Genomic DNA, 18,543 nt, shown 5'->3' on the forward strand with positions numbered 1-18,543 from the left:
TATAAGTAATAGTTATTTATTGGTTTGTAACAATAATTGTTATTTGAAATAAGTACTTTGTACCTAAATTAATTCTCTTGAAATTTCTAATAATATATACTACTTCATAATATAAAACATATATGCAGAACTTTATTTTCATATTTATATTTAGATATAAATAATGTTTTACACAGTGGTAATTGTTACAGAAAATACGCCTTATCTCTATTGAAGTATTAATGGAGGACCATTTTGTAAATGTGCACAAAAAGTTTGTTAGGATCCACATTATCTGAGAGACAACTTAAAATTTTTCTTTTTATATTTTGCCTCTAGATTCTAACAAATTGCTCATCTGTGGGTCACTATTTCTTTAGCTGGACGAACACAAATAACATCCTGAGGAGTTTAAGACACAGACGGTATTTTCGCATCACAGTTCTATCACAGGTTCCGTCCATGCATAAACTCTGTCCCTTATACTGCTATAATATATTAAATTGGATAATATTCATTATACAGTTTACTAATAAAGCTCTGCAACTGCATTAAAAGAGAAAAAGCTGCTGATTAACTAATAATTTTGAAGCTCATCAGACTCATTCAACATTTCGCGCAGCAGTTGTATTGATTGAAATTGATATTAAATTGAACATCGGTAGTCTTGCAGTATTGAAGGTAGAAGACAAATGATTTAAGAAGACTAGATACTTTGAAGAACTCACTCTGGTGAAATTGAGGCGGTATATACCGGTTTTTAAGGCACACTTTAAACAATTTAAACATATTTAAACACGGATGTTAATTTGCATTATTATCAATAAATCTTGCTAATTATTTACAATATTGTAGTTGGTGTCTTTCCTAATACCACTTATTACTAAAGCCACCTTTATTCGCTTGAGGGCGCCTTCGTTTCCGGACTTCCCAACCCCCCTTCTTATGGCGTATTCGGGCACCTCGTCCTGTCCACATTCTGTGCAATAATATGGGCGATTCTTTTGATTGTTCTTGTGTTATTTTGAAATCTGATAAAATATTAGACAGACGCAGGTAATAAGGCTATCCTCGGTGTGCACTTTTTTGATACCTGAATACGCTGTTACGCTAATTTTATTTCCTAATAATAAAAAAAATTATCACAACCGGATTTTTTTTAACTAATCGCCATCAGTTCAAGTGTCGTCCGGTACTTCGTCCTCGTTATTCAGTTTCGTGGTCCCTGCGTTGCAAATGCGGCACTTACAGCACACAATGCAGGGCGCGGCCAGCAATAATAATGGAGACGCGACTAGCAACAGAATACCGAATCCGGCAAAGATACCGATCACTTGAGTCCGGTGCCAGATCACTGAGGCTCGAGAGTGGCCCAGCTTATTTTTGCAGGGGCCTTTGTCGTAGTGCCTCAAAAGGAAATCGTCCTGAAAATGGAAAATACTTCATGTCAGAACGTTGTTTAAGGGTACCCTAAAAAGTAACGCTATACAGGTTGGCTGTATTCTGTGTTACTGTAGATAAGAGAGCTGCGTACAGACTTACGTCTAAACTAGCGAGGCAGTACCAGCAAAAGACGTGTTTGCAGCGTTTGCACATCATCTGCGCGCATCCTTCGTCCTTCTCGATAGGTACGCCGCACATGGGACAGCACTTGATCAGGTCGGAATCGAAAGGAATTCCCACATCTGGTGCGGGTTTGCCCTCTTTTACCAGTTGTTTGCCGTACTCCTCACACGTGACACCTAATGCGAAAATATTCTCTAACGTCTCAGTAATATCGAAATATCCCAGAAAGAGCAAATCGGGAAAAGAATTTCTAAAATTTTCGAATAATCGTAAAGACCTCGAATGTGCAATTCTGGGGTTCCTGAGTCGCCTAAATTGTGCAAAGCAAAACAATTTAACTTCCTGATAAATTCAAGCAGTTCCGAGCAGAAGGTCGTAGAATTTATAAGTATCTGAGAGCCTGGGTACGACTCAAGTGAAGCTATTCTTTGAATCTATCTCTTTCCTTTTCACTGTTCACGTATGAAATCATTAAAGACCGGAAGGAAAATACTTTAAAGTAATCAATTTCCTGCTATTATCATACGTTTATCATAATATTAAATTTAACCTGGACTTCCTATCAATGCGTTCCTAATTTCAGCTCATTGTTATACTAAATGCGCAATAAAAAATTGGCTCATCGAATGGAAAAGAGTGATCGACGCTGATACAAAAATTATGTTTATTATATATTAATTATTATAATTATGTTATTCCGACGCTGCTTCATCCAATACGCAGTATATGGAAACCTTTAGATTTGTCCCATACATTCGTGTAAATAAGTTTAATAACAACAAAAGCGCGCAGTGCCTGATCGATAATACCCCGCATATTCCAAACAATTTACAGAAAAGTTGTAAATGGTCACGTCACATTGACCTCATTCTATTTACCACAAATCAAACAAGCGGACATTAGAATTACATTACATATATGAGCCTATATACTGAAATTCCAGCACGGTTTCGCGGCCTTTTTCCTCAATCTTTCGTCGTTATCGAAGCCTTCAATCTGATGTAAATATTTGAGTTCGCATTTGAATATTGAGAATGTGTTTACCGTCGAACGGAAAAGAAAAAAAAATGGATGGATGAGTCATCAGCAATCAGGCCTTGGCTCCGTTGTGTTGTTGTGCATTTAGGTATTACTATTAATTTAATAACGTCGTGATCAAATAACGCGTTAGGCGGATGATAAAGGGAAAAATTACATTTCTAAAGGTTCAAGAAAATCATGTCAATTGATTATATCGTGGTTTACCTTGGTGCCATTCCAACTTGCAATTGCTACAAAAATCAGTCGAACAAGTGGGACAGAGGACGCTTTGAGGGGCGCATGGTTGAGCGGGGCAAAGGCGGCAAACTGTTTCGCATCCTGCCCTTGGACACCACATTCGGCTCTTATCTAGTTCTACTTCTGCAAAAAAATTCCTTCGTATTACGCGTAGATAGCTAATAGGGAAATAAGTGCGGTTTCATTGATAAATTTATGTCTGCAACTCTGTAATTTTTAATACACCGTGGGTTAAAATTTCAACATCCCGTTTCTCAGAGATGGCACTCGACATACACCTTATACATCAGGAATTTTTGCTTATAATCGCGCAGTTCGTTAAGGCTTCGCTTTTGTCCTAATTGGACAACCGACTTCGCAGATGTTCAAATAAGCGAAGTCCCAATGTTTAATTTCGAAAAAAGATCACTTTGTGTAGCAGCCGAGCGCTTAAGAGCCGATAAAAACTCACTTCACTTTCCAAGTCTAATTCTGTCAGACAATAGGTGATAAAATCACCATACAAATTACACACATGTGCAGGAATCACAATGAGAATTTTAATTCCAGGGACTTTCCCAAGATTTCTAGGATATTAAATGTAAGAGCGCATCTTGAGAAGCCTTTGAACAATGGATTCAACCGTTAGATAAACTTTGTGTACTATTCCGTACTCCCTTACCTCTATTAAGTCTGTATTTCATGTGTTTGTCTAACAGCGCGCTTCCAGCCAGTCTTTTAATCTCATCTTGCTGCAGAACACCCTGAGATGAACATTGCGCGTCTGGACACGAAATGTCGTAGGCTCCTTCGGATATTTCAAATTCCACGTACGCTTTCATACACTAAAAAGAAAAAAAAAACGTAAATGGCATGAGCACAGGGTGTAAATATTATGGCGAGCAAAATATTTCTCCAAAATACTTGCAGGAATGATCATAGATCTTACAATGTGAGCTGTAACAATTCTCCCACAACAAGACGTCATGTAAGCTCTTTACACAAATGCAACACTCCCATTTTACGACCTCGCATAATTGAATTTTAATTGCTCACACTTATCTAGTAGGTACAGCGATCTAATTAGTAATTGCCCGCTCAGAAATTATAGTATTCCCTGTATATGTATGCTACAAATTGAGATGTGCGTGATAAATTAACAGGTAAACAGAGGAACCGGTAATATCAATTTATCCACAAACCTGTCCCTGTCCCATATGTGGGTAATTAATTTCTCCCCTTTGAAAAATTTACAACTCATTTGCGAGCGACAGGAAATGGGGATCATTGGTTAACTTGTTTAAATGTAGATTTGTAAATGTGCCCTTTAATCACCGTGGAGGGAATATGGTGGAATCCTCATTGATCAAATGCGAAGGAGACCTCACTGTCGGCAAAAAGGAACATGTAAGCAATGAAACGTATTAATGGTCCCCTGATTATAGCGACTACAGCTGAATAAGTGGTTAAGAAATGGGTGTCGTCCACAGGGTTTCTACGCTGTAAGCCTTTAAAATTACGCTTTGAAGACGCCAAATTGCATTTCTTCGCAAATCGCCGCATGAATAAAATATTTAGGGACCTTTAAAAGTTTGTTCTAGTTAATTGAGATTTGGGATCATGCTAAACTCTAACAGATTTTTGCTTGAATTCATAAAATTCCAGCTTAATGAGGACAACTTTCTACACGCCATTGTGGAATTTTTAATACTATTATGTTATTGCGGACACGTGCGTGTTAATTATATAGAACTTGATGTTACAACTTTTTGAATTTGAATTTTTTTCGTATCCCCTCAGACTGGCTACAGTAAGAGATAGCACCAATCGAGGGAAATAAGGGAATTTTGGCTCTAATACAGTTCGGAAAGGTTGATATTGACGTAATTTTAATTATCAAAATTTTCTACAAAAAAAGGTTGGTGAGAAACTAAGAAAAACGCGATCGGAGAAAAATTAGCGGAAAATCACCTAGACTAAAGTCATTTGGGGCTATCTCTGATTATAAGTAATTTCAACAAAATCAATTTTAGTCCTGAGCAAGCAATTTGAAACTGAACTAATGGAAAGCATTATTGAATGCTAAAAAATGTTCAAAATATTCCTTTCATCAATTTGTTTTTTGAACCATTGAATAGATGATGAGAGACACCTTATTAGGCCTTCATAAGGTCAAAACTGGTGTTGGGGTCGTAAAGCTGCCAGAATTTTGATTTGTTCGCTCTTACAGATATACCCGAATCATCATAATTTCCAGTCCTGGAACTGCCCTGAGAAAGGAAAATTTACCAATTTAGCCGGGGGGACGATATGACCCATAGAAATGGTGAGTACAAGACTTTCACGCTTCAAACAATATTTTTTATAGACAGGTTCTTCCTGTTCAATTGAATAAGGAAGAATAAGAACAGGAAGAGAGAAAAAGTAATCATCCTCGGGACAGAAATACCTGCCTATAGGTTACCAGTTTGGAACTGTAAAGTCTGATTTGACCTAAACCCAATACCTCGATGCGGATTAATTTGGAAAAGGCCACGAAATTCAACACAGTAAGACTAAAAACAAAGATTTGGAAACACTCAATGACTGCCTAATTCTGTAGGTAGACGATAATATATCAGATATGAAATAGAAAACACGAACAATAAGAATGATATGTCTGAACCTTGGTAATTCTTGATCAAACACTTGCTGGTAAATCTCAAAACTGAGCTATCTAATGACTAAAATCGTCGCAATAATTCTTTGATTTTCATTACGAACGTTCTAAAAAACAGTTAAAAAGGTGCTTCTGTTCAGTTGGTAAAGATTTCTCAGCAGATTAATCGGGACTTCTTTAATAAAATCTTCACGCGCCTTTCTTCCAGGGGTCAGTGTCGCTTAACAGTAATTTCCTACTTAGACCGCGACTTCTTCGGCTATGTAACACAAGAACCCATGATACAATTCGCAGCACGGCAATTTTTTCACATTGAATAAGCCGCAACTTCCTAATTGCAGGTACCGTACAAAGCGGTTTTAAACAATAGATACTTGAAAATCATTGAAGAAGTCGGGAAGTTTCCCAACCTTGTAAGCTCCACTTTTTCAACAAAGCTTCGCTTATGTTAAAAATGCCTCGTTATACCATAGAAGCGTTTCACCTTGGTTTTGAATTTTGTTTTTAACCACTTTACCACAATAATAAACTGCGATAATGTATGGAAATTAATAACATGAGCTTTATTGTTGTCGCTGGTTACAATCGGTGCTTAAATGGGGTATTGTTCGGTTGAGACATATGCCAATATGCACGGTGGGTTTTTTGACCATGGCCAACATTTCGGGGCAAAGCATTGGCCGATTTACATATTGTAATAACTCGACTGATGCAAATTTGTGGGAGAACCTCAGTGAAGAACAACAGGCAATAACCTACCTTCAAGCAAAAAGCGCAATCACACTGCTTGATCCTTACGACGAAGACGACAGGAACCTCGTCCAGGCATAGTTTGCAGAGTATGGGAGGTGGCACCTCGGGAGTTGAGGGTACTCGTATGAACCCGCCCGCCGCCGAATCCAGTGAATATCTGGACCCGGAGGCGAGCGAGAGTAAACTGGAACAGCGGGAACATAGCCGTGAGTGGGCACAATCTGGTGGTACCCGTAGACGGTTGTGAGGCTGGAGGGGTTCTATTGAAGACGAACTCGACGTGGACCTAAGAAGAATTAACTGGACAAAAGTTTCTTTTTAATTTACGTTCGATACTTAAACGTCTTGTGATTCGGTAGTACGCTAGGGGAAGTCCCAATATACAAAAGACCGCTCAAAAATCGCAAAAATCAATTTTTAATTTATTGCATGAATTATAATTTCCTTTGATTCACTCGCAGGTTTTTCAGGCATGTTCGCACATGTTAATTAAATTTTTATTTTTATGGCGTCTAATTCGGTATCCGTTTTGTTGCCTTAATTACAGCTCCAGTTCCAATATTTAAAATTCCCGGCGTTTTTTGGAAGTACCTTGTAATTCCACGAAGTGTAGGTGATTTCCATGGTATGTAGCTTAAATGAGGAATTTCCATTAAAAAATTTCCGTGACTTGAATATTGATTATTTTTTGGGCTAAAGTCTTGAACCAAACACTTTTGCAAGCCAACTTCCTTAATTCGTTTACAATGCACTTTAAATAAATTAAATTTCCTTATTTACAAAGAGAGACTCTTTGACAAACTACACGGTTTTTGATCATTTTTTGTGCCATTTGTTTAAGTATCCAATAAACATTTTATTGGCACCTGCACATCGAGTGCCCAGATTGTTTACATTACAATTATCATGTGTAATTTATTTGTTGGCCGATCCTCGAGAATTGGAAAAATAACTCTAAAAAGGACAAACAAAAACAAAAACGACGCTGACATATTTGTCCCGCTTTTGACCTCGGTGTGTAAAAACTGTGGCGTAAGGTATCAAAACAACCTGGTCTAACTATTTACTATGGTAGAATGTCCATCGACTGGTACCGTTGAGTTGAGCTCTGTCCCAAGAAACTTATAAATATGGGGATGATTTTTTTGAAAGTCATCGGACAAGCAGTAGTATACAGTTCAAAGGTCGTTGAGTGCCAGGTCCACGTCGAGGTGGGTGCAAAATTAAAAAAATTCTTTCGTGCAAATATGTATATTACTAAGTAAAATGAATGTACTCTTTTAATGACAAATAAAAGTTAAATGCTGCCACTTTGAGTAATTACACGTTCCTATGTCGGTCAATCAAAAGATTATTAGCTGGGACATTGAACGACCTATGCTATTTTGATTAAATTGCAAATGAAAGCGATAAATTATGGCATTAAATGCGACTCGATGGTCAGTTTTCCACACATTTATTGACTACTGACAAGTTGAAAAATGGGCACACGAAATCCAACAGAATTATTTTTGACAACGTTAAAACAGTGTGGAGAATTTACGACATTCGATGTATTTATAGAGGTCGAAATGGAGGGCCGTGCCTCCCCGAGCCGGCTGCTGATATTGGCGAAGTACTACCTGATATCAGAAACTAGAGGGGGCGTCAGGAAATGATAAAATATAGCTAAGAAACTTGAAGGCGATGGTTAAACCGCGGGGCACAGTCGTTTATCCAACCTTCAAGGGGCTATATCCGCGAATTACTGAAATTTGCTATTGCCATTCCTGTCCAAGGTTTCCCAGACGATTGTGAGGTAAAGTAAGAAGAGGATGTTGTCGATCTACATAAGAAATCACATTTCCTTGAAAAGCAGTTTGGATTATACTCGTCTGAAAGCACTAATAATATCATCGTGTTTCACTTTTAGTCACACAGCAGGGCCGCTCCTTGTTGAGATTGAGTGAATCAAAAGTGTTTGTGTGTCGATAAGTGGAAATAAGCCTCGAATATCTCGAAATCAGTTTGATGCAATTTAATGAAACATCACTGGAATCGCGTTAACTAGTTCTACCAATTACTATCAATACATATAAATGGGGTGTCCAACTTCTATGGTCTATCCTCAGTAGCTCTCAACTTATTTCATTTGACATTTGGAAATTCAGATTTTAAAAATTTGAACGACTACGCCAATGGATTTAATCGTAAATTAGAGAATTGCTATAGAAAAATAAAAACAAGCATTGTGTTCGCTAAATGAGCGTCAGTGGCGGAGCCCAATAACTTATATGTATTTGTTTATGATAACGTCGAACAGTTTTTGAGATATTAGCGATATTCCACACTTAGTTTCCAGACCGCATTTGCGTTTTAATAATTTCTACATGGATACCAGTGAGCATATGTTGTCTCTGGATAAAGCATGTTTGGCTTGATTGCATTGGAAAATCAATTACTTAAGTTATCACTTTTCATAATATTCAATAATTCCCTATTCGCATATGCATATAAAGCTCTCCTTTCCAACTTACCTTAGAATGCTGGTAAGAGCTAACACAGTTTCGCATTTCCGCAAACTGGCAAAACTGCCTGCAGATTTGATGATGGTGGGCGATTGCCCGTTTTTTTTGACCAACTGGTCGCTTTCGCCACCTCCGCTGCCGCGCCGCCCTTTTCTTAGCCGTGCGAACAAACCCCCAGCAGTCGGTGACAGCTCGGGTGAATGAGTGGGCACCGGTTCGTTGATGACGGGCGGCGGCGGGCGGACCGTCGCCCGAGAGGCAATCGTCGTTATGCGTTTGGACGGCTGCTCGATGAACGAGGAGAATTCGGTCACCTTTCCTGAAAAAAGTAACAGAAATGAAAACGCATTTGGGTCTGCAAATACGAGACCTAATGGATTAGGAAGGATCAAGATCTCAATCGGACAGGATATCAAACACTCAAGTGAAAAAAAAACGACACAAAAATACTCGTAGGTTTTAATCTAACAAAAATTATACGGGATTGATTTTTTCATACACAGCCCATATTCGTTTCCTTATATCCTCATTCATAAAATCACTTTGCGGAATTAAAGTTGCTGTGTGTGTTGTGCTCCCTTGACCTCTGGCAATGTTTTTTAAACAGGCAGAATTTTTACCATAAATTAAATGATAAGTGTAAATTTGAATTGTTTTCGAAGCCTTGCTTCAAGGCCTTTTTATATATAGAAGCGACGTGGAAAGAAAGAGTGGGAAAGAGGGAAAGAAAGGAAAAGAGGAAGAGTAGAGAGGGAAAGGAGAGGTAGAGGAAAGAGAGAGAGGAACGAGGGGCAGAGAGTGAGAGAGTGTGTGTGTGTGTGTGTGTGTGTGTGTGTGTGTGTGTGAGAGAGAGAGAGAGAGAGAGTGAATGAAAGAGAGAGAGAAGAGAGGTAGAGCAGGGAAATGTGCCTTCTCTCTCTCTCAACTTAATATTCTTTCCCAAAAATAAAATTAACGCAAAACTTTTTGTTTTCACCACATATTTCTTCATAGCATAAGGTATTTGCGCACCTTTAGGTCTGCTCCAAAAGTCCTTCATAAAGTTCATAGTATTTGCACACATTTGTACATCCAAATCGTCTACTTGTTATTGCAGAAAAACTTAAATTCTATTAAAAGTTTGCACTCGAATGTGACTAACAATAACTCAAAACTATTCTATTACATCGTTGTGACACTGACTCAGTTCGATAACTGACGATTTACGAAAATAGAACAGTCCCTAATCATTTCAACACGAATTCAATTATCATATCTTATCAGGAAAATAGGCAGATGAAGCGTAACCGTACAGTACGCAGGATTAGAATAGACTAAATGCGAATTCAAAAGTTGGCTCGTTAAACACAAAGGAATTGCTGAGCTTGATAATAATAGGAATATGGAAAGAATAAATAAAAAATTCATTTGGAGTTAACGGTGTCAAGGACGTCAATCGAAAGGCCAGAGAGGCATGACATTTGTCACGACAAAAAATAGACTCCGCAATGTAAAGATAACTAAGAAACGACTGCGGTGTGATCTGGTATTGATCCAATTTCCTTGGTCGAAGAGCTGTAATAGGTATCATCTGTTGTATAAATGACAGCAACAGTTAACACTCTTGACATATAAAATAATTATGATCGAGAATTTCGAGGGCGGAGACTCGGGCAAGTCAAATATCATTTTCCGTAGGGTCATTTCACAATCTCAGCAGCTGATCGTCCACTAACCTTTCTTAAAAACTTCTCCTCTGCACGCTGAACCATTAAGGGCCCCTGCCACGGCGGCCACAGTGGCCTCTTCCAATGCGCCGTAGCCGAGGTGCCACGAGCGCCGCGCCTGCGCCCTATTGGACGCCTTGACCACAGCGTTGTTGTTCTCGCCAATCAGACACGCGGTTTTCCGTCGATGCAGCGGCGCCACTTGTCTATCGTTGCTCGAACGTAATTGACGCGCCCCTGCCGGAAGAGTCATCCTGGCCGCTAGATGGAGATGATCCAAGGATGCACTGAGAAGGGGTAGTTATGGCAGGACATGGGACCAGTGGATCCTAAATGAATAATCGGATATTGCATTATAGTCACGGATTTCCATTGAATTTGTTCGTGACAAGTAGAAAACTTTTGAAACTAATTTTACTCTCATCAAGTGACGAGATAAACCGTCAATTTCGTACGCGAAACTTTGCATCGTGGGAGTTTTACGTTATGGCAACTTCTTCATTCGTTACAAGAGTGCGTACGTGCATCCATACTTCCAGCCCTTGAGTGAACACGATTGAGGGCACAAAAGACAAAAACCGGTACATCTGCTGTGTAAAGTAAAAATGGACCATAATGGAAGTTTAATAGGACATAAAGTGTTTTATGTATGTGATACACGCAGAAACAATTTCGGGCTGAGCTTCTGGAGCAATCTCATTAAAAACACATTTGCGGGCTGGAGGATGTCAGGTAAAATGCTGCTTCGGCTACATAAGCCAGACATTACAAAAGACGTGATGAAAGCCCTTTAAAGTAAACAGAAAATAAACGAAACACCTACAAGATGGCCTTTACTTTCTCCGGTTCATTAGCATATTCTTTGACTTCTACGCTCTCTAATGATTCTCTTAAACAGCTCGTCGTGTTTTAAAACGTGTCCCATTGCTTACATATAATGGGCAGCTTTCGCTAATTTTACATGACAATAATAAACATTTCTATGCATATTCATAGTAGCCACACAACGGCGAATTGGATTGGATCAATTGGAAACAAAATCAACAAATACCCTTACAAAAGCTAAAGAGGAAGTATCTAATAAATATATTTTGCACGCTATTAAAGAAGCCCTGGGGCTCGCATGAAGCAGTGCGACGACCCCGAAAAAAGAAATTCGCCCGATCATTGCCACGATCATTATCATTACCATAACACCTTGTTAGGTTGTCTTAATAGAGAAATGGTGTGTGTTTACTATATCCCAAAATTTGCTTTTACTGTTTAAGTTATGTGGAATAATTTTTTGGATAGTTTAGGAGAATTTGAAGTATTTTTCATAGTTCGGGTTTGCTCAGATTGTTGTCGCAGTCCCACCAAATCGAGATGGGCCGGATTACCGGAACCCAAATATTGCGTTAATCCTTTGTTCGTAGATGGTTTGTTCAACAGCCTCCCCGAGGCTATAGGTAGACCTCATATTTCACAAGAACTAGTTCCAGAAATGTCTTTAGGTCTTATGCAAGGTGGAAATTAAAGGGTTTTAAGGAGTCGCAATAGGGCTAACGTCGACTGTCACACTGAAAGCTGGAAATTTTTTTGCATTAGTAAAATTAATAATCGTAAATTTTCCCGATCTGCCAAACACTATTTATGCTTAATCTTATTACATACGCAAAGAAAATAGCGAAACTCACTTGATGTAAGAGAGCCGTTAGATTTCACATTCATATCATTAAATTAATGAAAGTCGTTAAAAAACGCCACGTTATTACACCAGCAAAATTTATACACAAACGCATGAATGAATTAATATAATAAATTTTAGGAGGGATAATTTTTCCCCCGTGAAGTCTGAAAAACTGCAAAATTTGCATCGTTGGATCCTCCGAAACAGACGATTTTTTCCTCAAGAAGTCTAAAAAATAACATTTTCATACTCTAATGCCCTTTGACAATGACTCTCAAACCTTTCAGAAATAATATTCTCGGTTTTAAAAACTTCGAAAGTGACATAACTCGATGCTGAAACTTTTAATTCTCGCATAATTCGAATAAAAATTCTGGAAAATTTCAATGAACACGGAAAAGCTGCGCCTGAAAGTAAAAAATGTTGAAGAAAAGCGGAAAATATTGTCTCAAAGTTTCGTTATTGAAAGACGCCTCATGGATCGCCCCTTCCTATGATTCATCACGATTCAATTTTTACAGCATTGCCAGAGAATTAGTTACCTTGAACTGATAAATGGGCCTCGAGGTTCAATACACTTTTGCTTGTTTCAAAAGTTACATGAATGATCTTCAGTCAATTCACCGTATTAGAGTATATTTGATCAAGTTTTGAACGAAATACTAACAGATTTTTAAGCAATGAGAATTCACCATTTTGTGGAAAAAAAATTGAAGTATGTGATGAAGTTAGTAATTTTGCATGGGTGCAAAGTTGCTATTCTCCTCTCTGTCGCTCTTTTACAACCAATTGAACACACTTTCTCTCTCTCACACACATAAACGTTAAACAGTGGGATACCCTATCTATCAGTCAATACGGCAAGCGGAAAGATAGCCGGTACAACCTATTAGAGAAAGTGTTCAAGACAACTTGCTTATCTTATGAATTATTAGCAAATGGAAAACGAACCGTGCTACTCAGAACAGTCTTGGTTACATTACTTGTACAAGTAATTGTAGTTATTACAAAACATCTCCCACGATGGTCAGTTGGTTATTGAGACACGCATCTAATTCAGCTTAATAGCTGATATCCGCACGGAGGAGTGTCATAACAATAAATGCGTTCGATTCAGCATTGGACAGCAACAAATATTATCTCACGTTTTATTAGAGGTTGAGTTCATAAACCATGAACAAGCTCGAAAGTAAAAATAGTTCTGGTTATTTTTGGACACCTTCGGCATTATCATGTTTGTAATAGCAATGGATTCTGTCAGGGCTGTCTGGGCAATACAAAGATGCAATTTACACTTACCATTGTATAAAATGAACGCAATCCCTATCCGTTCAAGGCAATCCTGAAACAATAAGTGGTTTTATTAGAAGTATCAACGCATGTTAAAATAGCGCAAAAAAATTAACTTTTGTATCAAAATTGATCCATTTTAAACGTGACCAATTTCTGGTTTTACACTTGACTCAATATTATATTGCTGGGTTCAGGTTGATGTTTACCATGGCAAATAATGATACGTAGGTACGCAATTCTATAATTTAGTTAGTTGAGTAACGCATTCTTAATGACATTTTTTTTTCTTTATAAGAATACGTAAATTTATTTTATGGGGGGACGAAAGTCTACGACAAAAAAGCCTCATTAGATATTGCTCCTAGAGGCGTAGACACGTAATTCATAATTCGGAATATCAAAATAGATAGTTGATTCAGTAAACGCTGAATCAAAATAGCCATTTCCTAGAACAAAATTTAAAGCTTTAGTTGCAACAGCAGTCACGAAACCGCAGCCGATTATTATTTTTCCAAAACATGTTCTGCATCAAATAACATTGCAAATGGCAGGAATACGTTATTGGAAGTATAATTATTTCCTAAATTATAATCCCCACGGCAGAAACATTAGGTATTATACTCTTCCCACTTCCTTGAATCATTAGAAATGTAAACAAAAATATTTCTTGAAAATCGTCGATTTAGGCATGTGTGGTGTTACTAAAATATTCCACAATAAATTACATTAAATTCAAGGTTAACTATGTGGATTCAATCTGAATCTCACAGGCAAAAAATCAATTAATTTGTTTTGAATCATTTATATTTTCTAACTCATGCAAATCTCTTCCAACGTTGTATTTTTTCCCAAATCTGACTAATGTACCAAAGGTCGGTTGTCGATCTTCAGAGGTTCAGCTAAAATATTCAAGAACGTCTCCAGTAAGTTCAGATCGCTTCAAATTGAACGCATAATTCCTCTGATTTCTTCTACTTCTTGAGTATTGGACAAGGTACCTGATTCAATGGCATGAACGAAATCGACTCAAATGCTTCACTCAGGTCTTCTATTAAAATCGGGTAAATCTTCGACTAAATCATCGCAAGTGTAACAATGTTTAAATCGTAAAACTGCTGAATCACTCTTAAGTATCATTAAATGTTCGAATTTGCGATGAATCCGGTTGGCCCTTAGAATTTTGTTAACTCGTTTTAAATCGCTTTGATTTAATAATCGATTTACTCAGTTATTCAAAGAATGGACTGCTCGATTTTTAATTTTCTCAAAGCTCTAGTCAAATACACAGTGTATCAGGAAAATGCAATCAATTCAGAGCCTTAATCATTATTGTGCATATCTCGAGGCATAAAAAGGCGGGACGCGAAATAAATCCAAAAAGGAAGAGCATCGCTTTACAACAAAGAAGACGAGGAGAAGTGGTAAGTAGCTCGAGAGGCCCTTAATAACTTGAAAATGCCGGATATCCGGAATGGATGTTGTTCTCGAAGGCCGAAGTATGTGTTAATTATCTGCACTGCCTAACCCATAAGTGTAATAAAATTTTTCACAGCCTCCGGGCGACATTGCTACCAGGCTTTGGACACCTTGAACACCACAGCAGTTACTTCCGGAATGATTATTTGCAATATAAACTGTTTCCAGCGGCAAGTTACCTTCTGAACACTATTGGAATAACAGAATTTAGTTCACTTCTATTTTGGGCATACACTAGAAAAAGTTAATAGCAGCTGCAATTACGACGTGATTAGCATTTGTCCAGACAGATAGTTACGCGAACTATAAATTTTCCGTTATAGCGTAATTATGGGCTTATGGACATTTTGATCAAAACAACCTACCATTAGCATTTAAATCAGGTCCTGAATTCATGCATTACCGGATACGAAGCGAACCACTCATTTCAGAATACTGAAATTTAAAAAAGTGCGCAAAATTCCTTACTGGCCATAGGAGAGAAACACTTTTTTTTTCAAATTATCTCCGCTTAGTCACAAGTTTATGTGAAGCAACGATTGCAAAGTCCGACCCAAATGCCATGTTTTCTCACCACTGAAACATAGCAAATTGTTTGCAAATGCAACATGTACTCCAATAAAATACCTACATGACCTCAACGAGGACGAAAAATCAATCAACCAACCTTCAATTGTGATATTCCGAAGTGAAAATGTGGATTTGCAGATGGACACCGTGATATCTCGCAACTTTTCAGTTTCGAAACCGACGATGTAGAGGGCATGAACTGGTAATTTCAATGACCTGAATTGGACAGAATGATCCCACGAAATTTCGATTGGGAAACCTCGTTAGAATACAATTATCGTACCAGGAAATACAATGCGACTTACTGTTAGTGATATCCGAGTTAAAGCACGTGCGTGTAACTAGACCGTTTGACTTTCTTTAACGTTTCATGTACCTGCCGATGCCGGCTAAGTTTCGTCAATGTTGCAAAAAAGAGAACACTATGAATAAATTTTTTTAAACGTTGAAATCCAATAACGAATTTAGTTCCTGCTTTTGCTTTCCTGACACGAAGAGAGCTCGCGAAAAAACCGTGGCAAGTTCTGACTTTTAAATCATTTCAATTAGGTTTCATCTCCAGTCAAGCAAGGAACTGGGTTTCGAACACTTTCTAAACAGAAAATCAGATATAGTGTTAATGGATGAAATACTATATTTGGCGTGCACATAGTCCAGGTCTAAAAGATCTTTAAGTAACTGATTCTCTGATCGCAAAGAACAAACGATCCTTCCCTGGGTTGTTCTCAACACACAATTCCAAATGCAAATTTGATGCTCATACTTAATACTCATACTTAAAATTGGATTTGAATATGCAAAAATAAGCGCTGAGTCGATTGAAATATCAGATCATCGTTTTAATTTCCTTGACCGTTGATTTAATACGTGTGTTATAACAACTAATTAGGTTTCATACCTCTTTTGATGGGTACCAGTTTCTCGAGCCAATATACTGGTATATTTATTTACATGGTTCCATGCATGTTTCTCAGTCTCGAGAGAAAAACCACATCACAGCAAATATTTATTCTCGACATGATCAATGTTTACTATTAAAATCAGGATAAAAGGAAGCATAAACTTTAAAACATGTGATCAACATGTAGGCGTTTACGTAAAGAGTAAACAAGAGCTTTGTTTCAGACAAAACATTTTAAGTAAAACGTATGGTTCACAACTCGGTAAACTCCACGACAAATTATCTAAATTTTATAAGTAAATAATTGTATCTGTGTAAAATTTTGGAACAAATAACATTTCACTGAGAGCGAATTGGATGAACTGAACTTAAACTCCAATTATATTTTGTCTCAGCTATAGTGAATTTGATTGCCGGATTAAGATAATTATTAATAATAAGTTTCTACCAACTAACGATTTAATCAATAATTTTACATAAGAGTTTTTTTTTCCGAAAGCTTCTATCGAACCTTCACATTAAACATGAAGGAATTACGTAATAGGTAAACCATAAAACGCTCCTTTGAGCTCACACAACTCTTGATAGGTTTACTTTGAGGTAATTGGATTTTCTTCTAAAATTCGCCATAGAAAACCCCTTGTTTTGCAAACCATTCTGCGGTTTCCGTATATAAGTAAATTGAAACATGCATAATTATGGTAAAAATGCAATTAATGCCTACTTATCAATAATTAAAAGTACCTTAGGAAACACCGAGGGAAATTCCTATGAAGATGATACGGAAGTACTTATACATTTTAAGCATTAATTCAACATACAGGAAAAGAGTAAAACGTTAACTTTTAATTAATCGAGGGTTGATGGTTAAATACTGAGACGTTAACTATATAACTATCCTATAATAGGTCGGATCTGTAAGATTAAAAAACCATCCCTCTCGCATAGAAAGGAGTTTATATGTTAACTCAAGAATTAATAAGCTGCAAACCCAAAATATTTCCATCGTAGTGAAGTACAAGCAAATCAATGGAAAAACCATTTCCTACGTCGGTATTTAACACTGTTCTTAGTTATATGAGAAACATTTCAGTTCATCCCATTGAAAAGCAAGGATTTTTCTGGATTTATTTAATTCTTTTTTTTTAATGCAAATGTCATGATTATGCAGTTCTACATCTCATCTTGGCGAATATTTTTACTTCACATCAGTAGATGATTTACTGTTGTCGCTATTGTCGTTAAAATAATGGTTTTTCTATAAACTACAGAGATTATCCTACTAATGGCACTAGTGCCAATTCACCAATGATTGATTGAAGAAAACAATGAGAAATCAATATTAAGTCTAAAATATCGAATCTAACAAATAATTACAAGTCTTATTCATAAGTCATTTCATACAATTCTTCGAACACTTATAATTAAACTCATTGGGATCATAATCACACTCAATGAGAGTAGCTCCCATTTGACTGCATAGAAGTGTAGCTTCAGCATGATGTTCACTTTAATAAAGACACAATGAGCACTTTTCAAAACAGTAAATTTTGAGTTTTGCTTGAGTGCAACATGAATGTCTCCCATCTGCACTTATCAGCTACTAACTCGAGCATCTACTGATCAACTGAACAATAGAGAACAAATTAGTGAATTGCAAGCATTGTAAGAAGCACAGAATTATAGGGAAATGCAGCCACAGGTTCAAACTAATGATAAGTCTGTATATTCAAGATTACAAGAATTTTTGCTACCTTTACTTGCAGAAATTTTAGTAGGTGGGCACGAATTTTGATAGGTATTAAGGGAGTTATAAACAAGTAAAAAGGGTCTCAGAAATATGTTCATAAGCACTAGCTTTCACAGGTTTAATTATTGTGAACGGTTATAATGATATTGTTTCTAATTTAATTATAGCCTAATCAACAAATACCAAATAAGGGTATCTATTTATAGATTAAGTAGGTAATTAAATTACGAACCTTTGCATCTCGATTTCGATTGACGCACAAATAGCTTGAAAATCAGAATCTGGATAAAAATAGGAATAATTCGAAAAATTAAATTTTTGGAATTTATAAAATCAAAACATTCTAATCAGGTCATGAATTTTTTCAGGACGGGACTATAAACATAGATATTTACTGCTCTAAAGTTAAGTTCTGTCCTTGTTTCGCTAATTTATAATGATAAAGACAGAACTAATT

The 18,543-nt window shown here is 37.1% G+C and overlaps 1 protein-coding gene across 5 annotated transcripts in view; it reads right to left on the reverse strand.

The window, feature by feature from the left end:
• Window positions 1-18,543, reverse strand: part of LOC136344485 (E3 ubiquitin-protein ligase RNF144A-like) — a 20,897-nt gene continuing 2,354 nt past the window's right edge. For 3 of the 5 annotated variants that reach the window (XM_066291995.1, XM_066291994.1, XM_066291998.1), the window contains exons 2-9: window positions 13,396-13,438; window positions 10,437-10,756; window positions 8,731-9,040; window positions 6,221-6,500; window positions 3,485-3,647; window positions 2,791-2,946; window positions 1,522-1,721; window positions 1-1,403 (exon numbers count right to left, since the gene is read on the reverse strand). In XM_066291995.1, coding sequence (XP_066148092.1) covers window positions 1,158-1,403; window positions 1,522-1,721; window positions 2,791-2,946; window positions 3,485-3,647; window positions 6,221-6,500; window positions 8,731-9,040; window positions 10,437-10,680 — 1,599 coding nt within the window. In that variant the 5' untranslated portion in view covers window positions 10,681-10,756; window positions 13,396-13,438 and the 3' untranslated portion in view covers window positions 1-1,157. Of the gene's footprint in view, window positions 1,404-1,521; window positions 1,722-2,790; window positions 2,947-3,484; window positions 3,648-6,220; window positions 6,501-8,730; window positions 9,041-9,732; window positions 10,026-10,436; window positions 10,757-13,395; window positions 13,439-18,318; window positions 18,438-18,543 lie in introns of those variants that run through there. The other 2 variants (XM_066291996.1, XM_066291999.1) reach the window with 2 other exon arrangements.

Source organism: Euwallacea fornicatus, chromosome 17 (assembly GCF_040115645.1).
Source record: "Euwallacea fornicatus isolate EFF26 chromosome 17, ASM4011564v1, whole genome shotgun sequence".
Classification (NCBI taxonomy): Eukaryota; Metazoa; Arthropoda; class Insecta; order Coleoptera; family Curculionidae; genus Euwallacea; species Euwallacea fornicatus.